This window comes from Hylaeus anthracinus, unplaced genomic scaffold, assembly GCF_026225885.1.
Source record: "Hylaeus anthracinus isolate JK02 unplaced genomic scaffold, UHH_iyHylAnth1.0_haploid 11981, whole genome shotgun sequence".
NCBI classification, from domain to species: domain Eukaryota; kingdom Metazoa; phylum Arthropoda; class Insecta; order Hymenoptera; family Colletidae; genus Hylaeus; species Hylaeus anthracinus.
Genome location: NW_026534329.1, coordinates 3,248,353 through 3,272,518, shown reverse-complemented (window position 1 = coordinate 3,272,518; position 24,166 = coordinate 3,248,353). Strand labels below are relative to the sequence as shown.

The 24,166-nt window shown below is 42.3% G+C and overlaps 2 protein-coding genes across 2 annotated transcripts in view; one reads left to right on the top strand and one right to left on the bottom strand.

The window, feature by feature from the left end:
- Positions 1–24,166, top strand: part of LOC128885387 (thyroid transcription factor 1-associated protein 26 homolog) — an 84,294-nt gene that overhangs the window by 22,839 nt on the left and 37,289 nt on the right. The gene's annotated exons all lie outside the window — the stretch shown is intronic.
- LOC128885575 (uncharacterized) lies at positions 996–6,181 on the bottom strand. The gene is made up of 5 exons (XM_054139673.1): positions 5,886–6,181; positions 5,585–5,810; positions 4,384–4,883; positions 2,181–3,452; positions 996–1,746 (listed from the first exon to the last, which is right to left on the bottom strand). The coding sequence occupies exons 1-5, from the start codon at positions 6,179–6,181 to the stop codon at positions 1,200–1,202; spliced, it is 2,841 nt and encodes a 946-aa protein (XP_053995648.1). The 3' UTR covers positions 996–1,199.

Below are 24,166 nucleotides of genomic sequence, written 5' to 3'. Positions count from 1 at the left end.
CGTCAATCTCGAGAAGAAGTATCGTCGTACGTATTCGAGTGGATCCTGGCTGAACGAGTCGTTTCCATTTCAGGACACCCGGTGTATCCCGATGTAACCTCGTTACGGAAACGGATCAGTGATTAAAATCCCTCGACAGTTTCTCGTCGTTGTAGCCGAAGTTAGTTCTACGTGCCTCGACGATTATATTATTAGTATTGTGCGATAGGGGCAAGAGACCACCCGGCTGAGTAGCGCCAACTCATGGACACCGTAAGTTCGCCGAGTTCGAGGCAAGTTCCGGGTAAGTACATAAATCCCGAGGGCGACCAGAGAACTAAGACGGTTCTCTGCGGTGCAAGTTTAATAAGTTCTGTGTCGCCGCTGCACTGAGACCTAAAGACGATCGACTTAAACGCGGCTACTTTTATTCCCGCCGTTTGGAGAGCCCTTTCCGCCATCGATTATTCAACGTCGCCTCAACTTCCCGTTTCCAGCACGGTTCTCTTCCAACTTTTCATCCTTGGCGTTTAATTACACTTAAATTTCGCTATATCGGTCAAATTTCCAAAGGAATTTTAACCGCGAAACGAAATGGGTGCGCATCGGTTTATCTGTTCGTTAAGTGTATTTAACATTACCGATTCAGAGACGCATCGATTTTCGCAGCAATTATTCCTCGAGGGAAAACAAATTTTAAAACGACATCGCCTAACAAAACCGCAGCAAGCAATTTTGGAAGAATGGCCTCGTGTCGGTTCGAAATTCATACAAAAAGAATTAGTGCGTTCAACGTTTTTCTAGTTGTACGATTAGATGCAAAATATTAAATTCGGTATTGTAACGGTTCGTATTAATAAATCGTAACTGCGCCAATATATATTTGTACTGTTGGAAACAGGTTCTTCGTACATTTTTCGTTATTTTTCTTTGTTGTATTGACTATTTAAAGGAAATGGAGATTTTAAATTGAAATTGCGACAGGAGACTAACGACACGTTAGTACCCGTCAAATAAAAAATATGACACAAATTAATTGTCTTTTATCCTTCTAATTACATCTCCCCTTAAAAAGCTACAAATTACATGATTCGTAGTTACAAAATACGATTACGAATAAATCATATCACAAACAGTACTGACTCAACGAAATCAACGAACTCGATCTACTATACTCACAAAGATCCAAGGTTTTCTAACGAAAGAAAGAAACTGACATATCATTCAGCACCCTTGCAACACATCTTATCAATCGTCCGCGTGGTTTCCTGTCTCCTGTGCTTCCATTTCTTCATCTGTTTCTTCTTCTCCTCGTCGTAGGGACACTCCACTTTGGTGATCCTCTTGTCCCTCTTTTTCTCGAATCTCCCGATTGGAAGGGCGGTGGGTCCTACCTCGACGACCTTTAAAATTTCGATGGGATTCACGGCGAACTGGCTGCACTCGGGCGAACCAACCGTGAGCACCAGAACCGTCATGAATTTGTAGAAGTACGTGGCTCGGAGTAAATACGCCGCGCCTTCGCCGTACGTAAACAGTGGCGGTCCAAAGGAGTTCACGTCGCACATGTAATAAGCTCCGCAAAACTTGAACACGCCCAGGCACGAGCTCTCGCACGTGAGTATGCCGAAGTGATACTTGAGGAACATCTGTTCCAGCGCTTGCCAGAGGTATCTGTTAGATTTGGAGTACAGTCTTCCGCAGATCGCTGGCAGAACCTTTGCCTCGAATATCGTCTCGCCTATCTTGAAGTGGCTCATCAGGTATCTAGGAAATAATTGCGTCTAGATAAGGACAGCTTTATTTTTTCATATGTATCTATGACTCTGTAGCTCTTTTTTGCATGCGTGGGGCCAATGAAAATACATACAATTGTGTTAAATTATTTTCTTCACATTTGTATCTAATTACTTTTCAGAAAGATTTAGACAGCTTTATATTTTTATATGTAACTTTGAAGCCCTTTTCTGAATGTGTGACGACAACGAAAACATGTACAATTTTGTTAAATTGTTTCCTTCTCAATGGAACCTATGAAAATATTCTAAATAAATTTCATGAAACAGCATATTGTATAAGTACGAACCCTTCTCCTTACTTTTCTTACAAACACACTTGACCAACTTATCCAACTTGATTGCCTACATACTAAACGACTACAGAAACGAACACGCGGTAAGGCACAACAGTATATTAAATACCTGTTCCAACAGTTCACGTGACTGTACTCGTTCTTGGTCGACTTGAACTCCGCTTCCAGCTTGCTGTGGGTGTAGTATCTGTCACCGCACATGACGATCACGTCGAGGGTCTTCGAGCTCCAGTACTCCGGCGCCATGATCCTGGTCATGCCCGCGCAGACCACGTAACAAGCGTATGTCTGCATCCCTCGGTTCTCCCGTTCGAACATCCCGTCACTGATGTGCAGCTCTCCCCACAGAGAGAACAGTTTGTTCGATTCCTCCACGACGTACTGATGCCATCGCATTTTACCGGTGCCAGCCTCCTTCGCGCTCTTCTTCTTCTGAGTGGCGGCCATGCACTTGGCCCAAATGATCTTGTACAGTTTCAGCCATATCGGTTTCTCGATCGCGTCTTTCGCGTCTCCCTCCTCTTGCTCGATCGTGCACGGATCCCGAACGTCCAGAGGATCGAACGGACAGTCGTCGATCGTCTTCCTCTTCGCTAGGCGTCGCGGTGGCTTGGGCGCGCTTCGTTGCAAAAGCTTCAAATTGTGGATCTGGCAACAGTGATGCGTGACGTGGTATATCTGGATCGTATAGAACTCCTCCTCCCACGATACTTCCTCGACTGGCTCTGGCAACTTGGGCGCATCTTCCCCGAACAACACCGGCTCCGGAGGTTTAGGCGCAGCCTCCTTAGCTCTCTGCATGTCCGACTTCGGGATGGCGTGCACGTACGCTCTCAACAAGAGTATCATCAGGTGGCGTCTGAGCGAGTTCCTCGAGCAGAATTTTAAGATGCAAGCGCGACCCGTGTCGTCCCAGTAACCGAACTCGTCGCATCGATACGGATTGTACAGGTACCAGAAGGTATTGTCTCTCCAGAACGCCAGGCAGAATCTCGTCGTGCGGAGTATGCAGTTGCGATAACGTATTTTCAGCTTGTCGAACCAATCCTCGATCTTCTTCGTGCCTCTGTGAACGGGCGCCCTTTGCTGGTCGGTGATCTTCTCCGAGCCGATCTCCAATCGAACGTTCATCAACTCCTTTCGTTCCAATTGCATTTTTCGCCTCAAGTTGTCCTCCTCGAAATCCCAGCCGACGCCTGTCACGATGGGAACGTCGTTCAATTCTCTGATCAGCTCCACCTCGATGCTGTATTTGTAATTGTACACGACGATGTCGTCCAGCCTCTGCTTCTTCTTCACGTTGATCGTACCGATGTGGGTGTACAGCATCCACGCGTGCTCGTAGATGTAATCGATGTTCGCGCTCCATGCGTACTTGTATCTTGTGAAAGTATGGTTCTATGTTAACTCTTTCTTTTTTCTGTTCTCATCAGCAACTCGAGACGCTTAGCATATTGCCGCGAATGTTAAGCTTGGATCAACTTCGAAAATGAGATCTCTAATTTGAGAATTGAGAATCGGGTCACCTTTGTCTCACCGAGAACCATTTTAGTGACTCTTCGAATTTTAACCCTTTATTTACTGGCGGGACTTGTAAGACAATTTTTCCATGGTACGGTATTAATTCAACTCTATTTGTGACTTTCAAGATCACAAGCTTCTTTTCGGAAACTTGTTCTCTGCATGATGATATAAGAACAAAGATGGACGGTTAGATTTCAAAAACTTTTGAGAAATTCGGTAAATAAAGGATTAAAGAAATCAAACTTAAACAAATATTGGTGGTGAACCCTGGCAACGGGTTAATTGGTACAAACGAAGCGAAAGTTAATTGTCGAGGTAAGGAGTCATTTTTTCCTGGGTCTAAAATTAGATATTTTACATTTTTGCTGAGCTTTTTAAAAATAAAAGACGTTCAACGTTGTCAAAGTAACGTTGACAACCCATTTCACGCATAAATCTTTCAGACATCAGCTTCTCTCCTTAAGTGTCGCTGTGGGAGTCTTCTGGTATCAGAAAATTTCATCTCGCCAAAAAATCTCAAATGTCATTAATAGACTGCGGATCTCTATGCAAAATCAAATCTTCGCGAACGTGCCTACAAAAATTGAACCTATATAGGAATTTATTTTATTCTGCAAATATTACAACACGAACTTTACTTTCAATCTTTATCATATTCTTGCATATTGTTTCCATTTTGTAGGTACTTGGACATTCAAATTTCCTATAAATGCTTAAAGATCCGCAGTCTGGTCGTTAAACTATCAGGACTCGAAGGTAGACAGACTTCCAAATAAACAAGGAATTACCTCAGCTGTGTCTTGGCCAAAAGCGCAACGACAGCTTGATAAAAGCAGAACTTCCACGTGCTTTGACGCTGTCGTAACAGTCCCAGTTCCGGCAAGTGCATACCCTTCAGACCACGAAGACATACATCGGCGTAGACCCTGTTACCCCTCGCTTTGGAGGGTAACTCGAAAATGATGTAATCACCGTCGACTAAGCCGGCCTGTTCGCCAGCAGCCCGATCGACTAGCGTCTCTTTGGTGGGTAAGGGGCACACTTGCGGTATTCTGGCGTGACCTAATTCCTTGCGATCGGAAAAGTCCTTGTTGGGATCGACGGAGACGTCCTCGTCGTCTGGATCGCACGGGAACAAATCCTTCCTCTGAGCCCTCCTCTGACGTCGACGTTCCTCGAGTTCCCTAATCAAATCGCGCTGCGTGCACGGCCACATACCTGGCCATTTCTGGCTGTCGGTCTTCGAAACGCGAGGTGTCACTTCCGTGTCTGACTTGGTCGCGTGTACCTGTAGGAACGATACATTTCAAACAATATTGAATGATTGAAGACCGAAATATTCGTACTGTCTATGTCTATCGAAGAAGCTTAACTAAATTAAATAACAGTTTTGATTTTATCACATGATTTTTTCATGATAAATATGCGTATAAACTTACACATGGGAGCTACAGCTATCTGAAGAAAAAATGACGTTTCTTTTTTTATTAAATTCATAACTTTTTTGTTTGGTACAGTACAAAAATCTGCAAAAATTCACAAACATCTAGTAGGGTACTATAATACAAAGAAATTCCAGCCAAGTGAAAAATGGTCGGGTCCAAAAGTGATCGAAATGACTCGGAATGCCCTATACACATATTTGTACGAAAATACTCTCGAAAACATCAAACCTACCATTTAATTGAAATAATTTGCTTCGATAGACGTAGAGGGTAATATTTATGGGGCCGACTGTATAACATTCAAAATCGATTTACAGATGAAAATTGCTTTGGTTCCTGTGTATTGAATCGAAGCAAAAGAATATCCATTTAAAATTGCTCCTTCGAAAGGTTAAACGCACAAATAAATAAATCGTGCGACAGAATTACATCGAATTATAATTTGTAACTTTATAAACAGCCCCGGTAAGGTTCGCATAGTGAAATTTGTTTAATAATCGTTACTGTCATTTCGCTTCTGTAATTTGTCCAATGATTTGCTAACCGGCGGGTTGGATCTCATATTCCTCCAAATTCGGATCATTTTCGAGCGATCCCGTTTATCGGGCAGGGCCAACTGATCGCGAAACTGGAAAGCGGAGAGAGGCAGGCATCTGTGAGGAGCAGATAAATCGTCTTCCGATTGAACGCGCGGAAATTTTCGCAGATTGGCCGGTTTTCTTTGTTTGAATATGTCGTCTTTCTCCAACTGTTCCTGATCCTCCACGAACCTGAGAAAATTGCGAAACTTAGCACGCGACAATCTCGTCGTTCGTACCTATTTACTTGTCTACGACTTTTCTTACGTGTTCATGTAAATACGCCACAGAGCCTTGTCGTCGCAAGTCCACCTTTTCTTCGTGCATCTCTCCATGGAAAATTTCCGTTTCTTTCCCCCGATTTTCTTCTTAACTTTTACCGATGTTTTCTTCTCTACTCGCGGGGTGCCTTCGTCATCTCCTCCTGTTCGTTTTTGTGTTTCATCCTCGGTTTCGGTTGCTTCATCCCCCGGAGCATCAGTGTCCACTGTTGCTTCAGTCTCCACCGCATCCGTGTCTTCAGCGTCAGTGAACTCTTCGTCGGTTTCCTCGTTTTCGGCCATTTTCGTCCGATTCCTCGCCACTTATTTAATTTAGTTTCAATTGGTTCGGTTTACCCCAGATCAGTTCGTCATATCCGATCACGAGCCTCCGCGATTTTCGTTACGCAGAAAATGATCCTACTCGATAATTTTGCCGTTCGAACTGTTAAATGTTCGGGAAACGTTAGTTACATCGTAAATGCTTCAACGATCGTTCGGACTGCGATATTTAGTTTTTATATAACCTAACAGAAATGAACCGCGCCGAGCCTGTGACATTTCATTGTCCCGTGGAATTTGAATGTGTCGCCGAAACATATTTTTTGAACGGAAAATTGAAAAAGTAATTTTATTCGATACGTCGATTATTTCGGACAGATTAACGACAGCGCTGTAATAAAAATATTCTATATCGATTCTTCTGCGTTCCGATGTCTGTTTAATAATGAAATATTTGCATTGTTCGCGTTTCTCGCTTTCGAATACGCCTCGAAATACGAAGAGCGTTCGCCGAAGTTGAAAGCGAGCCCCGGAAGCTGAACAAATGCGGCTCCTCAAAAGGGCTGACGAAAGATTTAAAGTGTTCCGTTCTGTGATTTTGTAATTATTTTCCTCCGAAGTAGACGAAACCTTAAAACGGCAAGCAATTTCAGCGCGCGAAGCCAAACGTAAAATTTTCAAAGTGTTTATAAAATTACGCCGATACACGATGGAAATAATGTGAAACCTTACGTTCAAGGTAATATTCGGATCATTATTGGATTTAGGAGCCCCATGCATGCACCAACGAGAAATAATTCCTATTGCAATGTTTCCTGCAATTTGTTTTCGCGATTTCGTGCCACGAGTGACGAAAATTATTAACCGTAACCCAGTATACACGTTGACCATACTGATTTGTTATTCGATACAGTTGCTTAAGAAGATTTTTAGAATTCAGACACGTCCTGCATATAAACATAAACACCTACTCTTGGTAACGTTCGAGAAAACGAATAGGAAATTTCGAAGGAAATATCGAAGCAGCGCGTTTCAGGATATATTCAGGCTGAATTCAATAAATACTATTTTCAACGAACCAATTTTGGAAATAGATCATTCGAGTCAGTTACTTCCCTTTTAGAAAGTCTCACGTGGGAGCGCGGATCGTCGAAACGAAGATTTCTTTTCTAACTTTAAGTGCAGCTGTACTTTAACAGGCGCCCATCGAGATAACGAAAATGGAGCGAGTATCTTTGCTCGATTTTTCCAGTAAAACGAGAAGAAGAGCTTTCCAACAGTCCGTCGATGTATCCCGTGGGAATCCGAGCACCGGTCGAAGTCAAAGTGAATTTGAAGCTGAAATCGGTCTGATCCCCGCAAGGTTCCACGGCCGGAGCGAAGTTTCTCGAGCAAATCAAAGATCAAGACAACTCTCCCGGTGAAATTTTAATGAGCTGCTCGCGTAGTTCCATCGAGAAAAGGTGAATCGATCGGTCGTACGGAACGGCTAAATCTCGAAAGCTCGTTGAAATGAATTATTGCGCGAGACGCGGTCGCGTAATATGAATTACGAACGAGATAATAAAGAGACGAAGTAGGGGGCACAGACATCGCGATACAAATTCCGATTTCGATCATTTTTACATGCGAACTGTTCTACTACCATCTCGATATTAACCTGGACTTATTCCTTATATACGATTAGGATTTATTAATTATTCTTTGACACGTTGGTTGCCACGCTAATTTTTGCGAAAGTTTGCACGAGGAACGTTTGCCAAAATTTGTTCGAAAATAAATGGAGACGAAGTAATCTAAGGTTTGTCACGATATTTGTTGTTTACTTATCGGAATTCAGGGATATTATCCAGATATATTTTTGTTTTTAATTAAGCGTTTAAAGCGATTCTTCTTAGAGAAGAAAATATCAAAGTGTCTTCGGCTTGGAAAAGTTTCTCAACGAAAAATCGAAGAACTTTTTCCAAAAAGGGGACAGCCTTTATGATGGTAAAAAAATGTTATAAAATGATGGAAATTGCTTTGTTTATTAGTATTTAAGATTTCTTGAATAAATAAATGTTTTTCGCCAGCAAACGAAAATTTTGATTGCTTCTCAGCCCCCCCTAATGTATTTTCTCTATAACACATTGTCCATTTCGTTTCATATTTCGGCGAAATTCATGATTTGTAAAAGTCCTCGTCAATAAACCGAACGAATTTTTTGACCAACCCAATTGAACCGAAGAGATTCCTAAAGAGCAAAGAAGAGAGAAGGAGAGGATTGACGCGTATGTACCCTTGCATGTACACGAAAGGGGCCGTAGAGGGAGAACGCAGAATAAACAGTGCATTATATGCAATAACGCACAAAACGCCCCTACGGCTGTGCAGCCATCTCCTTCGAAAGTTCCCGGTACGGGAACGCGCACACGACCAATCCAATTAATTTTATTTTAATTACCGCATCGTCGAGCACACGCCGATTGTTATTGTTTCGGCGGCGACGAATCGACCGGCGGACGGTTCGTTATTTTCCCGCCGTCAATTTCTGTCTGTTCGCACCGCCGCGAGAGTCATTCCAATGGGAACCAAATTTTTTTCAAAGTTCTCGGATGTTCCATTCATGAACGCGATTCGTTTTTTTCAGACAATCGTCGAACGGCCGCGGCCACGATCGAGCCCGTTCATTAGAAGAACGGTATAAGTTCGTCTCTTTGAAAAATGTGATTTCCGTCGAGCAATGATTGAAACAGCCGGTTGCGCGCAGAAAGTTTCCGGGCAGATAGATTTTTCTGTTTATACCCTGGAAGCGAGATCTAAAGTAATTTTAATTATTACTAGCTGTGCCCGGGTTGTTCTATATTAAGACCATGTATCAAGTAAATCCGACCACGAAATATTTCCCGTTCGAGCGTTGCAACCCCATTTCAATCCTTCGGGGGTTGAATTTTTTTAAATTCCGATAGGCGTTTGATTAATTATATCAAAGAGCATTATGATCGAGTTTCAAGCAAATCCGATCACGATATTCCTCGTACGAACGTTGCGACCCTTTATCACCGTATCCAAGGGAGTAAAATAAAAATCGTATCCAAGGGAGTAAAATAAAAGAAGAAATTTAACTTCGGTACTTTATTGAAGGGGTATCGAAACAAAGATTTAAGGTTAACGAGATCGGCGAAAATGTTACGATGGTGGATGGTGTTAACATAGAATCAACGCCGTGAATTAGCAATTTCATGGGCAATCTGTAAGGTAACAATGTTCAAACGCTTCGAGTTGTTTACGGTTGCGTTGGTAATGCAAACATTTGCAACCAATCGCTACCACGTAATCATGTACGATTCAACGATATTGAAACAAACCGAAGTACTCCAACTACGCGAACTATGGAAAAGCAATGGACAATATGCATGCGCGATACAGTCGAACCACGATTAAACAACCATTATGCTGGCCACGTGACATTGTTATACTCTTACAGCTGTATTAAACGGTCCTATAAATAATCGCATCTAATTTTCATACTGTATAAATTTCGCGCTGCGATTCGGTTTGTAACTAAATTAATTTTACATTCGGAATGCTGGGAAATAATTTAAATGTGAAAACTGTCGAGCGATAAATAAATAGGGATCCCCATCGTATCTCTCCATTTAAAATTTCCAATGGATATATTTTCCACGTATTCTACTTTTACCCGTATATATCGTTCGCGAATACAATAACTTCATCTTTGCGCGAAGTGACTCTGCATGCAATGCATATTAACGAATTAATTAATTTAATAGTAGGAGAAGAGAGACGGTAAGAAAATAAAAGGAAAAGAAAAGAAAACACGAAAACACAGGTGTATAACAAAAATTATCTATCCATCTATGTTAATTGAAAATAATGTATTGTCTTCATATGAGTTTCTAGTTTCTCATAAACGATATTGTAACAAAACCGAACTGCTGCGACTATGCGAACTACACAAAGACAGTGGACAAAGTGCATACGCGATACGGTTTTACGTGCAATTATGGTTAAACAACCATCGTGCCACGTGACATTATTATGCTATCGCAGTTGCGTTAAACGAACGTAGGAATAACCTCGACTAATTTTCATATCGAGCGAAACTTGTATTTGAATTCGCGACGTAACGAAAACTCATTTCGTATTTAAAATTTTTTAAAAACAATTTCGATACAGAGAATCGCTCAGAAATAAACTAACGGAAATATTATCGTATCTCTTGCATTTATAATTTTCGTCGAATATGTTTTCCTCTTATTCTCCTCCTATTCGCGTGTATTATTCATAATTAAAATGAAGTATTCCATATTTGAGAAGACTTTGCATGCGCCGCATCGGTGAAAAGCTACATTATTCGAACCTCTCGCGCGCGCATTTCCGCTCTTTATGATTTACATGCACGGAAACCCCGGCCCACCTCCCGAAAAGTTCAATCCTCTATAATTAAATTGAGGAAAACGATTACACCGTCGCGGTCCGCTCAAAGTGTAATTCGAACGCGCGACATACGATACACTTTTAATTATCCTTCAGTTATTACCCCAAACACTGTCAATTAACGAGTCGCCGAAATATTTCCAACGGCATCGCCAAACAATTAATGCATGTTTCAACCTTCGATGGGCACAAAATAAACTTCGGGGGGTGCTCCGATTCGAACCACTGAAAAATAGCCGATTTTCTAGAATTTTTTCTCGTTGAAATGGCGAGGAACATCGAAACAAGACTTTCCCATAACATCGAGCAATACCGAAAACTACTCGTTTGTATTTTTTTCGTTGACGATTGTTTCACAATAAATATCGAAACATTGGGCTTAATATTCGCATTTCCTATAAACGTATTAAAATCCGCGGTCTACGATCCATAGATCAACGGTTTATCTAACCCGATGACGACCTTAATCATTCGAAACTGTAAGTATGCACTGCAATTATAATCCATAAGACGTGTAGTCCGTGCAGTCTTCATAAAAACAATTTCATTCGTTATCTCCATAGATTCGTTACTCGTTATTTCATCCGAAGCTTTCTCATTTAATCATTCGAAACTGTAATTATGCATTACAATTATATTCCACAAGACGTGTGGTCCGTGCAATTTTCATAAAAACAATTTCATTCGTATTCATTTCATTTCAACGTGTCTTCATAGATTTGCTGCTCGTTATTTCTTCGGAAGCTTTGTCATTTAAAAACGCCGTGCTTTGCATAACTATCCCCATCGAATAAAAAGGTCTCGTTTCAATCTCGACGATTGAATCTCTGGAAGGAAGAACTGTACAAGAAGAACCACTTCAACATAATTGTATCGAGGAAAGAGGAGAGGAACGACGATAAAACCATCGGGTCGAATGAAAACATCGTATATCCAATTTGTACCCTGCTTACTCTCACGCGTCGGATCCAGCTCCGTCCGTGGCTACTTTATGCGCGGTCGAATCGCGCCCGAGGATAGTCGATGAACTAAATGGAGGCTCAAAATGTCCCCAGGAGGGATTTACGGGGCGAGAACCAGCCGTCGGAGACGTTGCCGTGGATTTAAAAGTAAGAGACCGTGTCCCTCTGTTAACCCTCCTCCTACCACCTTCACCAACCCCCTCGAAGCACCCCATTACCCCCGCACCCCCTCGACTACGGGGACCTGTCCCCGAGGCCGGTCCTTTTAATTACCCGACGTTAAATTCTTTATCTGGCTGAAACAATGTGGCGGGCCCGTGTTTTCAGACCAAACAAACCCCATGTTGATACGCGGTAATAGAATAATCTGGCAGCTGATTCCGGGGATATAGCCCGCGGGGATAGAAACCCGCACGATTTCTGCACCCGGTCTCTGCGCCTACAACCCAGACCGAAAATCAGCTCCCTGCCCCGTGCTTCGCCGCAACCATCTCCGTGCACCCTCGTAACCTCGTACGAGAGACCAAAACCCTCCCCCCGTCCACGTGTTTACACACACCGTGGCTATGCCTGGACAAATGGTTTCCGGTGCACGCGCGCGCGGGGAGGGGGAGGGGGAGGTTACCGGAGTATACGAAGGGCACGGTTAGCATGTTCCACCGGCCCGTTACAATAAATCGCTGTTCGAATCGCGACGAACTTTCGAACTTTCGCCGTTCCCTTTCCTTTCGCGCGTTCACCGCCGCGCACCGATGGAAACGTCTACGGGATTTAAATTTTGTCTCGAGGCAATTAGAAACTGTATCTAACGTTTGTCGTATTAGTTGTATTTGAATTCTCGTCAAAATCTACTGATTCTATTCAGATTCGTTCTCGGGGATATTTAGTTTTTCGAATTATTTGTCTAAGCTCTTTAGTGAAATGGTCCGTCGCTTATATGCGAGGCGACGGGTCTGGTCCAGCCATGGCAGATCTTTGCGAAAGCACATCTCCATATGGCTAGGAAGATTTTTAAACAAGAAAGTTGATTTTTTACACGGGTTTCGAGGGCGAAAAAGAAAGCACACTTTCTATACATTTTTTCCAACAAACTGAACGAATTATATCGTTTCAAGTTATGTTCTCCGAGAGAGTAATATTTGAACGATATTTCATAAATTTTGCGTTAAAAAAAAAAAAAATATTCAAAAATGGCTTTCGAAGATCCTTTAGAAAAACTACCGTTGCGGTGATCAGGATAGAGTGATAGAGTGCCCCATCGAGTACCCTACTGATAATACTTCTCCGTATTAATAATGCGCATCTATTCGCACACAGTCGATAATCATAAAATAAAATAATTGTAAGGAATACTTTATTATTTAATTGCAAGGAATGCTTTGCTATTATTTCAACGCTGTTTTATAACCATTTCCAGACCAGCAATTTGATCTGCGTCTGAACCGTTACACGTTCATTCTTTCCCGTTTCCGTTGTCTATCGATTCGTATTCTTCGCGTTGTTAGCTGCATCGCGACGCCATCGATGTTTTATTATTATCGAAAGATGATATCTAACGGAAGCGAAGAAAAGGGCACAATTAAGTGCACGGAGATGCGAGGCGGCGTCGATTATTTTCCGTCTCGAATCCCCGCGATGATACACGGTTACGGTTATACAGGAACAGGGAAACCGGTTGTTACATAATCGATGTACGCTGCTGCAGATATAGCTATGTACGTAGAAAATGCGTATATACCCGAATGCGCGACCGTATCTCGGTTCTCGGTATCACAATAGCGGAACGATTGAAACGCGACGTACCAGTACATACGTACCGACTGTTTTATTGCCCTCGACAGACTCGATATAAGGAACGCGACTGTCAAACAACCCCCCAGCTACGAGTTCTCGACGTCTTTCGCTGCCGATACTTTCATTCGCCGCTCGCGAACGTTCCTCGAGGGGGAGGCCAAGAAATTGATTCGCTCTCTTACGTGACTTTGATATCGTTTCCGCGACGTTGTTGGACGTCCGAGCAAAGAAAACCGACAATTGGATTGGAAATCACTTACTTAAATTATAGCGGTTGGTTTATCCCAACGAATGGATAATTATGGCCAAGTCATAAGAGAAGTTTGATTATTGATCGAGCATTGGTAAATGCATAAGAACGAAGACGAAGTTGTTGCAAGTGCGGAGTCGTGACATTCTATGCATGATTTTGTTAGAATTTTACGCTGTTTGGCAATGAGTTGCAAATCGAACATTTTATTTATTTCAGGAAAACATAAAAGATTGGATCACGATGACGATCAAGAATCTATGGGTCGAAGAAGCGAGGAGTAAATAACTTCGGATATAAATATATTGCAAGTATTGTGTAATGTACAAATATTCGGCGTTCTTTTCTTGAATCTCTTTTTCAATTCTAATTTTAACGGTAACCGACACTTTCTTATAATAACGACTTTTGAAATCGGTGCTAAGCAACCCTTAAGTACCTTGCAAATATATGTAACAAATTCCTGCAAAATGTGAGCCCATAATTTTAACAGTAACGTAGATTCATAACATCACAAGTAACAAAATTGTGTGTACACATTTCGAAATTATTTCAAGACGATTTTTCAAGACCGTTTTTCAGGCGATTTAAAATTCACTTTTTCGCGACGTTGCTCTTCTTATACCAAAGGGTTGGACAGTCAGTCGTACGCGAACGATAACGAAAATAGTGGTCGACGGGGGTGCAGCTGGTAAATAATAAAAATGAATAACACCGACGTCGGCGGAAACGGTGGCGAACCCGCCGCGAGAATTCACGGCGGACGAAGACAGCGGGCATTTCGGCGGAGCGAAAACTTCAAAGATCATCGTTTTCCTTTCGGTGGTGCGTTTCTTCCGTAACGATAGTTCCCCTTTGTCCGGTCCCAGCGAATCAGATAGAAAGAGAAGGGACGGGGCACGCTAAAGCACCGAGGCGCGATCCGTATTTGCGAAAAGGTAGTCTCTTCTACGGTGTTCGCTTTGCGGAACGTTACTTGCCTCTCCTCGCACGTAACGAGATGACGCAGGAGAGTAAGTCGCGCGTAAAGAAGAGCGATGAACGCTGTTTCTCACTGGTGCCGTTTTCCATTGTTTTATTTGGTGTCCCCTCCTCCGACGCTTTCGCCACCTAACGAGCAGTCTTTCCTTTCTTCTTTGTCGGGATCTTTTTTTTTTTTTTTTCCGGTGGGAACCGGGGAAAAGGAGGACGTCGAAACGGGCAAACAACAGGCTTCGTATTGAGAGTCATAAACTCCCTCTCGCGTCGAGCAGCTTTATGTAAACCATCGTTATCCTGACTGTTGTCCCTCGAGCATTTTCTTTTCCCGGGGTCTTCAAATTATCTCGGCGATACGCGTTTTTACACTTTTTATTACAGAGAAACGAAACGTTCCTGGAACGTCTGAGGCGTTATAATTGCATCCTCGGCGACTGGTAACGACTGTACCTGTCGGAATAGAATATAATGGGGTAAGTTGGTCCAGTGGGTTAAACTTTTTGCGTAAAAACTCGATAGATGTTGGTAATTTCTTTCTCAATTCTGATTTGAATGGCAACAGACGCGTAAGTACGAGTGTTACGTCAGGGTGGTTCTTGTTTCAACGATTTTTGACATTTTTGCTAAGCAACCCCTAAATATCTGCAATATTCGATCTCATAATTTTAGCAACGACACGTCCCTCGAACCTTTGAGAATTTTAACTATTCTTACGATTTTTTATAGCATTGGTAAAAATCGATGGAATGATTCGAAGTTTGACAGTGTTGTTACTTATGATAATTAAGAAGAAGCAAGACCTACAAATTTCAATTTTATTTTATCTCAATTACTTCCTTACATATTAGTCCCGTAAATAGGAAGCTATAATCTCTACTTATATTTATTCTTTTTATAAAAGTTCCAGAAACAAACATACTTTCTCAGGCAATTGAAAAATTTACTCAAAACTAATTCGAGCTGTCGCCGGATATCCAATGAAATACCCTGTAAGTTTCGTAAAGATCCGCTCGATACGTTATTTCAAAAAAGTTTGTAAAACAAAGCGCCTCATTTTCAGGATCCTGAACCTTGGCTCCCCCTTAAGGTTCAGTAATTACGCTGATCTTTAAAAAGAGTTCGAACGAAGGATCTAATCCACTCGCGAGCCGAAGAAGAATTTAATTAATAACTCTTTCCGTCGAACTGCCCTCTCGAGAAAAGATCAAGCCCGACTTTTTATCGGTTTCGATCACTTTCAGCCCGGCCTGTAGCCAGTTCTCGTCCGACGCTGATCTCCTTTCAGCGAACGAGACAGGCCGGATAATATTAATTAATAGGTTGATCGATTCGCATGTAACGAGGGTGGCGAAGCGCGGTCCGCCGTTCAGGATGTTTTCATGTAATCAAATGAAACGATGAGCGAGGAGCGCGAGCAGGTAACGCCAGGGGTGAGATTGAGTTTTAGGGTCGAGTGAACTCACCTTTGTCGGAGCTGTTGTCGGAGCCTTTATCCTAAGGGATTTCATTTCCATTAGTGCACCGAAGAAGCTCGAACCGAAGGAAACCTTCAACAGAAATCCGTCCTCCGTTAAGGGAAGTCGGTGTCGATTCCGCGGCCTTTCTTATCGCGAGACGTTGGGCCCACGATTATTAATTTTCATCTGTTCGGTAGTCTGTTGGTAGCTAGCAATCAAATTAGCGTGTTCAGGCGGTTTTGGATTCTCGCCAACACTCGTCGTGATTGCCTAGGATAACGATTGATATTACAAAAAAGTAACGTAAGAGAATAATTAACGTTCGGTGCAGGTAGGACCGACTGATAGTTTTCGCATGGCACAGTGGTGTGAAGACTGCGGATCTTTATGCAATATTATATATTTGCAAACACACCTACGAAATTTCTTTACTCGTTTTCGACACGCGTACAACTCCATCAGGTTTCATTGTATTCACTTTTCTTTTGTTTATAATTGTTGATTGTTTGACGGGGTCAGTGTACTAAGTCAGTGTAATAAGTATTCGTACAGGAACTAATTCAAAATAAAACTGCACATATTTATTTTATTAATAAATTGTAGGAGAAGAAGTAATTAACATTCCTACATATTCTTAGAGTAGATTTGGCTCATATTTCTTTTCTTCTTTCACCGAGTTATGTAATTTTCAAGTTATTTATCACAATATACTTCTTTACTTGCGTCCCTCTTCGAAAAAATCGTAGATACATCGAATTACATAGAATCATAGATAGAATCATAGATAGATAAAAAAATCATAGATCATAGAACCATAGGTATATTAATTATACCGCTGAAATTAGTTCCTATTTATTATAAAGGGAAGGGTTCTGATACTTATTACAAACAGCATTATTCTTCTCCCATAAATACTGTATATTCATCTAAATAAACAACTGATGAAAAATCACGTCTGGCCTCGAATGGCGTCTAAAATCGAAGTCGACAGAAGTCTTCTCAGGTCTTTTAAATTGCATGGACACATTAAAAAAAATGTCCCCGTTAAGGAGTGCCTACTAATGGGCGCATTACCGGTTTCCTACGAAGAAAAAGGATCGTCGAAGATATTGACGTCCGGTTAGCCTTAATTGCGCGACGTATACCCACGACTTAATCTCGTACGAAGAAGTCAAGTAGTCAGCGACTCGTTAAAATAATCTACAGTAGTAGATTTCTGTAGTATTTCTTCGCTATGTCCCTGAAAACATTCTTAAACAAAAATTCATCGAAACGATGGTCGACTCTGGTCGACGAGCAACGTGTCGATCGGTTGTCGCGGGGGATCGACTAGGGTATCCTTGAAGGGGATTAGCTCGCCAATGAGAACGCGGTATCGGAGCAGTCGGCGGCGCCGATTGCGCGACAGGAGTCAAAGCATTCGAAAGCAATGAGTCCTTCATTCGGGATGAGAAGAGGCAGTTAATAGCTGGAGGACAATAGAGTTGGGGTTGGCTGTTTCAAGGATCCTGGGAGTAAGTACCGCGGGAGCGAGAGAGAGAGAGAGAGAGAGAGAGAGAGAGGGTCCCCAGGCAGCCAGGTTTGGTCGCAGGCGTGACTGTGTGAGACCCTCGCTGAGATAATTGAGCCGTCAGCTGCACGAGCCTCGAGCGCCATGATAACGCCAGCAACGCCACCCTCGCCGATGTGTTTTCTGCTCGGAGCGCCAGAGGAACACTTAGAGCACGCGACGAGTCCCCGGTTCGAATTACCCCGAAACGATTCTTCGTCCGCTGATTCCGGGACATCCGCCTCTTTCGAGAAACCCTATGATAATTTAAACGTCCTGCCGTCCCAAGTTCACCGAGTTCTTGCTCGATTCTCCGTCGAACGATTTCAAGGATGCTCGAAACGCAATTAAACGCGATTTAAGAGAAAATTTAGAGTACGCAAGGTTTGTACCATCGACGTGGTGTAACAGATAGGGATCCATTGCATCCGATGCAACGTGGGGTTGCAAGGCTGCGGTATTACGAGTGCTGTGAAAAGAGGGTAAACAAAAAATACAAGCAGAGTTATGAAGAGTACGGGGAATCCGCGTTGGAAAAAGAACCTGGACCTATCTCGGCTCGTTATAACCCCTGTAACTCGACGTAGGATTCGGTAATGCGACCCGACGCGTGAAATCCCGACGGGTTTTCCTCGCGATGAGAATTCAGGCCCGTGAACCCTCGTAGGTATGCAACGAGTGTCTGAATACACGGTCGCGGTACCAGGAAGGTCGGGAAATCTGCATAGGTCCATTCGTTCTATCGAAACGCCTTGTAAGAATCCACGTGAATTTCACTCGACCGTGTTTCCTACAGCCTCTTTTTAATCTTGGCCGAGCCTGGTGCAAATGCTAAGTTCACAAAATAGTATTGTAGGATATTCATTATACACGCATTACATTATTATTATTATTATTATTATTATTATTATTATTATAAGCATGTATAATTGGAATAATTGCGTATACATGAGCTTATGAATTCCGTATTATATGAAAAGATCGAAAGGGGCAGTCGTTAACAGGAGATTTTCAACTATATCTGTAAAGTGTAGAACACAAAAATGTTTAGAATGACATTTTTCATTATTTTGAGGTAGATATAACACTGTAATTGGACGAAAATGAAATTAAAAACACAAATTAAATATAGGTTCGTTAAAGATAACACTTAATTAAGGAAGAAGTATGTACGTCTATTTAGAAAGGAAAATTAATATTTCACGTGTCAGACGTGCACCATCGACAAGTGAGCCATTGTGAAATCGTGGATTTCGGAACAAACACGACCGCTTCTTATCGAAAAAAAAGGCTGGCGTTAAACAAGCCCGCTTCTCTCGAAAGAAAGGGCTCCGCCAAAGGAGTAGAACAATTTAACAACCCTTCTATAATCTGCCGCCCTTTATTGCGGCTCTGAAACTCGCGCGTGCTGCAAGATAACGAAGGAAATAAAGTACTGTCACCTTGTTGCAGAACTTTCCCTGTACATGTGTAGGACGTATATGAATATTCATAGTTTTGATATATCCAAATGAATTTTTCATTACAAATACGTGTATGAATAAGCTTATACACGTATATATTTATACAGTCAGTGTAATAAGTATTCGTACATGGACAAATTCAAAATAAAACTTCACATACTTATTTTATTAATAAATTTTACGAGAAGAAGTAATTATTTATCCGACACATTTCTAGAGTACAATTTGCGTAAATTAAAGTTTATTATTCTTAATGTTAACCTCTCATTTCTTTCCTTACTTTATTTAAAATTGATTGCTGTACGAATACTTCTTACAATGACTACCCGTAACTTACCATTTAATTTAAACAAATTTCTTCGATAAATATAGAGGATATTTTGGGGACCGACTGTATATACCTGTAGCAGTATACTTTTCTTTTACAGCACACGTCAGCCGGAAAGGGGAAAAATTCCCAAACGTAGGAACGGAGGATCCGTTTTGCTGGACGAAAACTCGTAAGGTAGGGGTGAATTATCGTAACAGTGTCGCGCGAATTTCCATCATATTTCGTTTCGGTAAAAAGACGAACATCGTTCAAAGCGCACTACGCGTTATTGCAGACTTTACAAAGCATTCTGGGAACCGAGAGAGACGAAGAGAGAGCGAGAGAGGCAGTAATGCGGACCGATTATCCGTCCCTAGACACGGATACCTCCCTCTCTTTTTGTCACCCCTCCCAGTATTTTCCCTGGAGAAACTCCCAGGCGATCCCCTCCAAAACGCGCGCAGAGGGTGAGGGTAGAGTCGAGAGGACTCGTTTAGGTAAGCTGCACATTCCAGAGGGATGGAAAAGTAGAGGGGAGCCCGTGAAGTCTCGACGTCCGACGGGGATGATGGTTTCCGCGGGGGCCACACCCACCACCCCTAGAGACAGCCAATCGCATCGACGGGCCGAAGGGTTGCCAGCGATCCGAAAGCTGTCATCGTACCAAGCTCTGGCTTTGCCGGCGTTGCACGATATAAATCTCGAATTTAAGGTCTTAAAACGTCGCTATTCCCACCGACGCCGGCTCCTCCTTTTCGACGTTCAAACGGTCCTTCCTTCCGGCTTCGATTCGAGCATTCCGCCGAGAGATTCAACGGAAAGAACCCCTAAAAACTACGCCGGACTCCTTCGTTTCGTTCACGACCAAGTATTCGTCTTGGTTCTCAACAATTCTCGGCTCGACGTCTGTTTGGAAAGGACGCTGTCTAAATTATTCTCGCGGATATTATCTGTTGCGATCCTTCGCGAACGTTTAGCAACTGTGTACGTACACGTAAGTATTACGGTATCCTATTCTCGCGAGTACGAGGTACGAAAGTGGTAAGCGATTTGAAGATCCTCTGAAATCCTAAGCGTATTACAATTATTTTTTTATTAAGAATTTAATTGACTGCTCTGTTAGACATCATAGATGATTCGATGAATACCTTTATCTAGATACTTTAAAACAGGGCTTCTTAATGGAGTCGCTTAGCGAAATCTTGGGTTCGCGAGATTTTTATGTAAAATATTTAATATTCTCTTCTAGTTATGTTATTGCAAAAAAATACTATGTGTATAATTTTTGTAACCATAACAAATACAATTTTGCAACTTTTTGTGCAATCTTTAATTTGCTAAAAAAATCACAGTCGTAAACGGGGTCGTGAAAAAACCTGCTTTAGAATGAAATCAATGTATTTATTATAATTTTTAGTATAACGTGGTAGACAGTTCGAAGGTGCTTTAAATTCAGGTGCGTGTCGCAATCATTTTTTAATAATAATAATAATAATAAAAAAAACTTGCGAAGATGTCAACAGGTCATCAAGTCTCAGATGTCACATAGATAACTGTCGTGTTACAACCAACAAGAATTGAAAAATGTATCGAGAGTTGGAAAAAATGGGGATCGATGAACAATGCTCGTAACGGAAGATAATCAGCGTCGCAATTGCGACGACACCGAACGAAACCACTGTTATTCGATTATCACACGCGTAAGGATTCCCATTCGGCGGTTCAAACAAGGATTCCCGAGGTTGTTCTTCGGCAAAGCACAGATGCACGGTCGCTGCTTCGCCCGACTGTTCGTTAATCAAGTCAGGATCCCAAAATGGCTTCCTGCCTAGTAACACCCTCGGATCGTCTCTTTTCGCTGTCACCTCGCAAATGCGGCTCTATCAATGCAGAACCTCTCGCATCGTTGGCCACGGTCTCTTTGATTTTCGCGATTACATTCTGAGTTGACAGGTGCGCCAGGTACGCGCCGGGGACGTGTTGCGCTGACACGTGTGCACGTACGCGTGAACCTGCACGTTTCATCGTTTCATCTGTCTCTCGACGAGAGACTCTATTTTATTATACGATTGCGCCTTCGGGCTCTGTTCGAGCTATCGATTCGTTTGACGCTCGTCTCGCGATGGTGTACGTCTACGAGCTGGCCAAAAGTCGATTTTCGATAGCGTACCCTAGACAATTTTTCCTGATTTTTCTACGAAAGACGCGACACGCGATAACGTTCGCTCCACAGTTTTTCCATTTGTTTCTTTTTTTTTTTTTTTATTGCACAAAGAGAACAGATGGGAATAATAATAACCGACATGGGAAATACACGCGAAACAATTTCGTATGTAATCTAATTCGTTTCGCCTATTTCCGCTCGCTGCGCGCTACCAGTTTTGATTACTGCAAATTTTGATTACTGTTCGATATCGGTACTTTTAGCCACGACCGGCAATAAATGGAGACCTCGAAACCGCAGAACGTGAGCGCGAAACTGTAACCGCGGGAATGAAATTATCTTTTAATCGATGAGAATGGACGAAACTAGACCCGCGAATATTCTAAATTAGGCATGTCGAACTAATTTTTTGCTCGAGGATCTATATAAATTTTACCACCGTGTCGTTGATTACAAACGCAAGTGCAATTAGTTTATCGCAATTAAAAGCATTCCTTTTCACGTTTTTTTAAGTGGCCATCTCCTCTCGCAACTTCTATGTTCTCCTATTAAATTAATATATCGAATGCCTCCTTTCGTAGAGATCGATTTTCTATTTGAAAAACTCAATTTCGCACTTCAAACGTTTTATTATTTATTGTTATTGAAAAGTGCTTTACATGTATCGCATAGAGGCGTGTCTACTTTATTGAATATTATTACATAAATAAATGATGAAAAAAGCTGTCATTAATTTACAGAACTTTTGTAGAATATTTTAGATAAAAATATGAAATGAAACGTAGAATATTAACTTTTCCAACGGTACTTTGAACAAATGTGAAAAATTCTGTCATCATTCGTCCGCGTATAGGTCGCAAGTTCGATGTACCTGTTCTACCTGTATACCTGCATAATAAATCATGGTTATTGCCAATGTATCGTCGTTACAACTACAAAGTAAATTACGTCTACCCGTGAAATTCGAAATTCGCAATCGATGAATAATAATCGATGATAAGACGACCGCCGTGTCGTCGCGAGAATAAAGGGAAGAAAAATTAATATATATGCAAAAACGTCGGAACGATTTATGACGAATAGAGAGATATCATCGGACAATCCCCAACAATACGCGAGCATTAGAGCAAGACGTGTATGATAGGAGCGATGATTCTGGGGATGGCGATAACAAAAGGGGTTGGCGTACAACCGCAAGCGAGACCAGATAATTGCGCTGTCAGAGGCAGTGCCAACCCGCTGCGCGTTGATATCGCCTACAATGCTCCAAACTATTATTTTCGCCTGTTGCCACGATGGCTGATATATTATGCGGGGCCGCGTTACCGTCGCGATAAATCACATTTAATTTCGACCGTTGTAACCGCGCTGCTCGATTAAAACACGCGATAGCCGTCGTCTCTTTCGCGACTATAACGCGCATACCTACTCTGAACCTCGTGTGATTATTAAACTCTCATTGCTATTTATTTGAAGTATTACGGGGCTATGATGTGCTTTAAAGAATCGATCTTTCCATGCGGATTTTCTTGCAGTGATCCTGAAGTATTGTAACGCACTCGAATAATTCAACATACGTTATGTACATTTCGTGTTTGTTTTGTATTTATTATCGCACGCCATAGATGCGTACAATTTTTATCTTATTAATTTTATTATCTTGTTAATCAAACATGGAGCAAGGCAACGGAGATACCATTCAAACCACCGCCACGATTTCGGCTCGTTCCAGTTTTGGAAGCGCGCGCCGAAGCTCTGGAAGATAAAGTAACGACCAATCCAGACGCGATAATGGAATCTAATTCAATTTCCACGCGTACAGAATATCGCGAATTACATATCGGCGAATTCGCGCGTACCCGTTCGCGATCCGCGATTAAATGCCGCATCGGCGACAGGATGGACACGACGCCAGGTGAATGTGATTAAGTTCATTCCACAAAGAGCATTCTCATAGTTTTTGTAGATAAGTTTCAAGGGCTTTAATAGACGGTTCGTATCATGAGAGCACCATTAACTCTAGATTACAGCGCTGTGGTATTTACACAGCCCAGGGGCGTAACGTAATACGCGCCGGAGTCCCTTCCCTCTTCTCAACCCCTTGTGCTTTTGACCAGGTTCTCTCTGCTCTCTGCTCCCCGTCTCTGTCAGGCCGCGACGTGCCTCTTCGTCCATCCCTCGTGCCATCGTCGCATCATCCCTATTTGCTCGTCTATCCCCTCGAAATGTATCACTTCGCCTCATTTAATATCGTGGGACGTAGCCCGTACCGACGCCATTGTTCTCGCTAACGGTGGATCACGGCTAAAATAATACCTGCTAATGGTCCTGGTTTTAAACTGACAAACACGGCCACGAGAGTAATAATATAATGCGAGATAACTCGACAACGGTATATAGTTGTTCGCGCGTGTGCGCTCCTTTCTGCCATCGAGGGATGGAATCGCGTTGGAATAGGACCGAGGGATCCACTCCACAGTTTATTATTCGAACACTTTTTTAACACTCGAGAAAACCGCGGACAGAACTTGAGTATTTGAATTATTGTTATCCGAATGCTAGTATTAGAGTTGGACTATTTTGTATGTTAGCGTGGAGGTGGACCTGTGGAGGGAGAGAGGGGAAAAGAAAGGGACTGT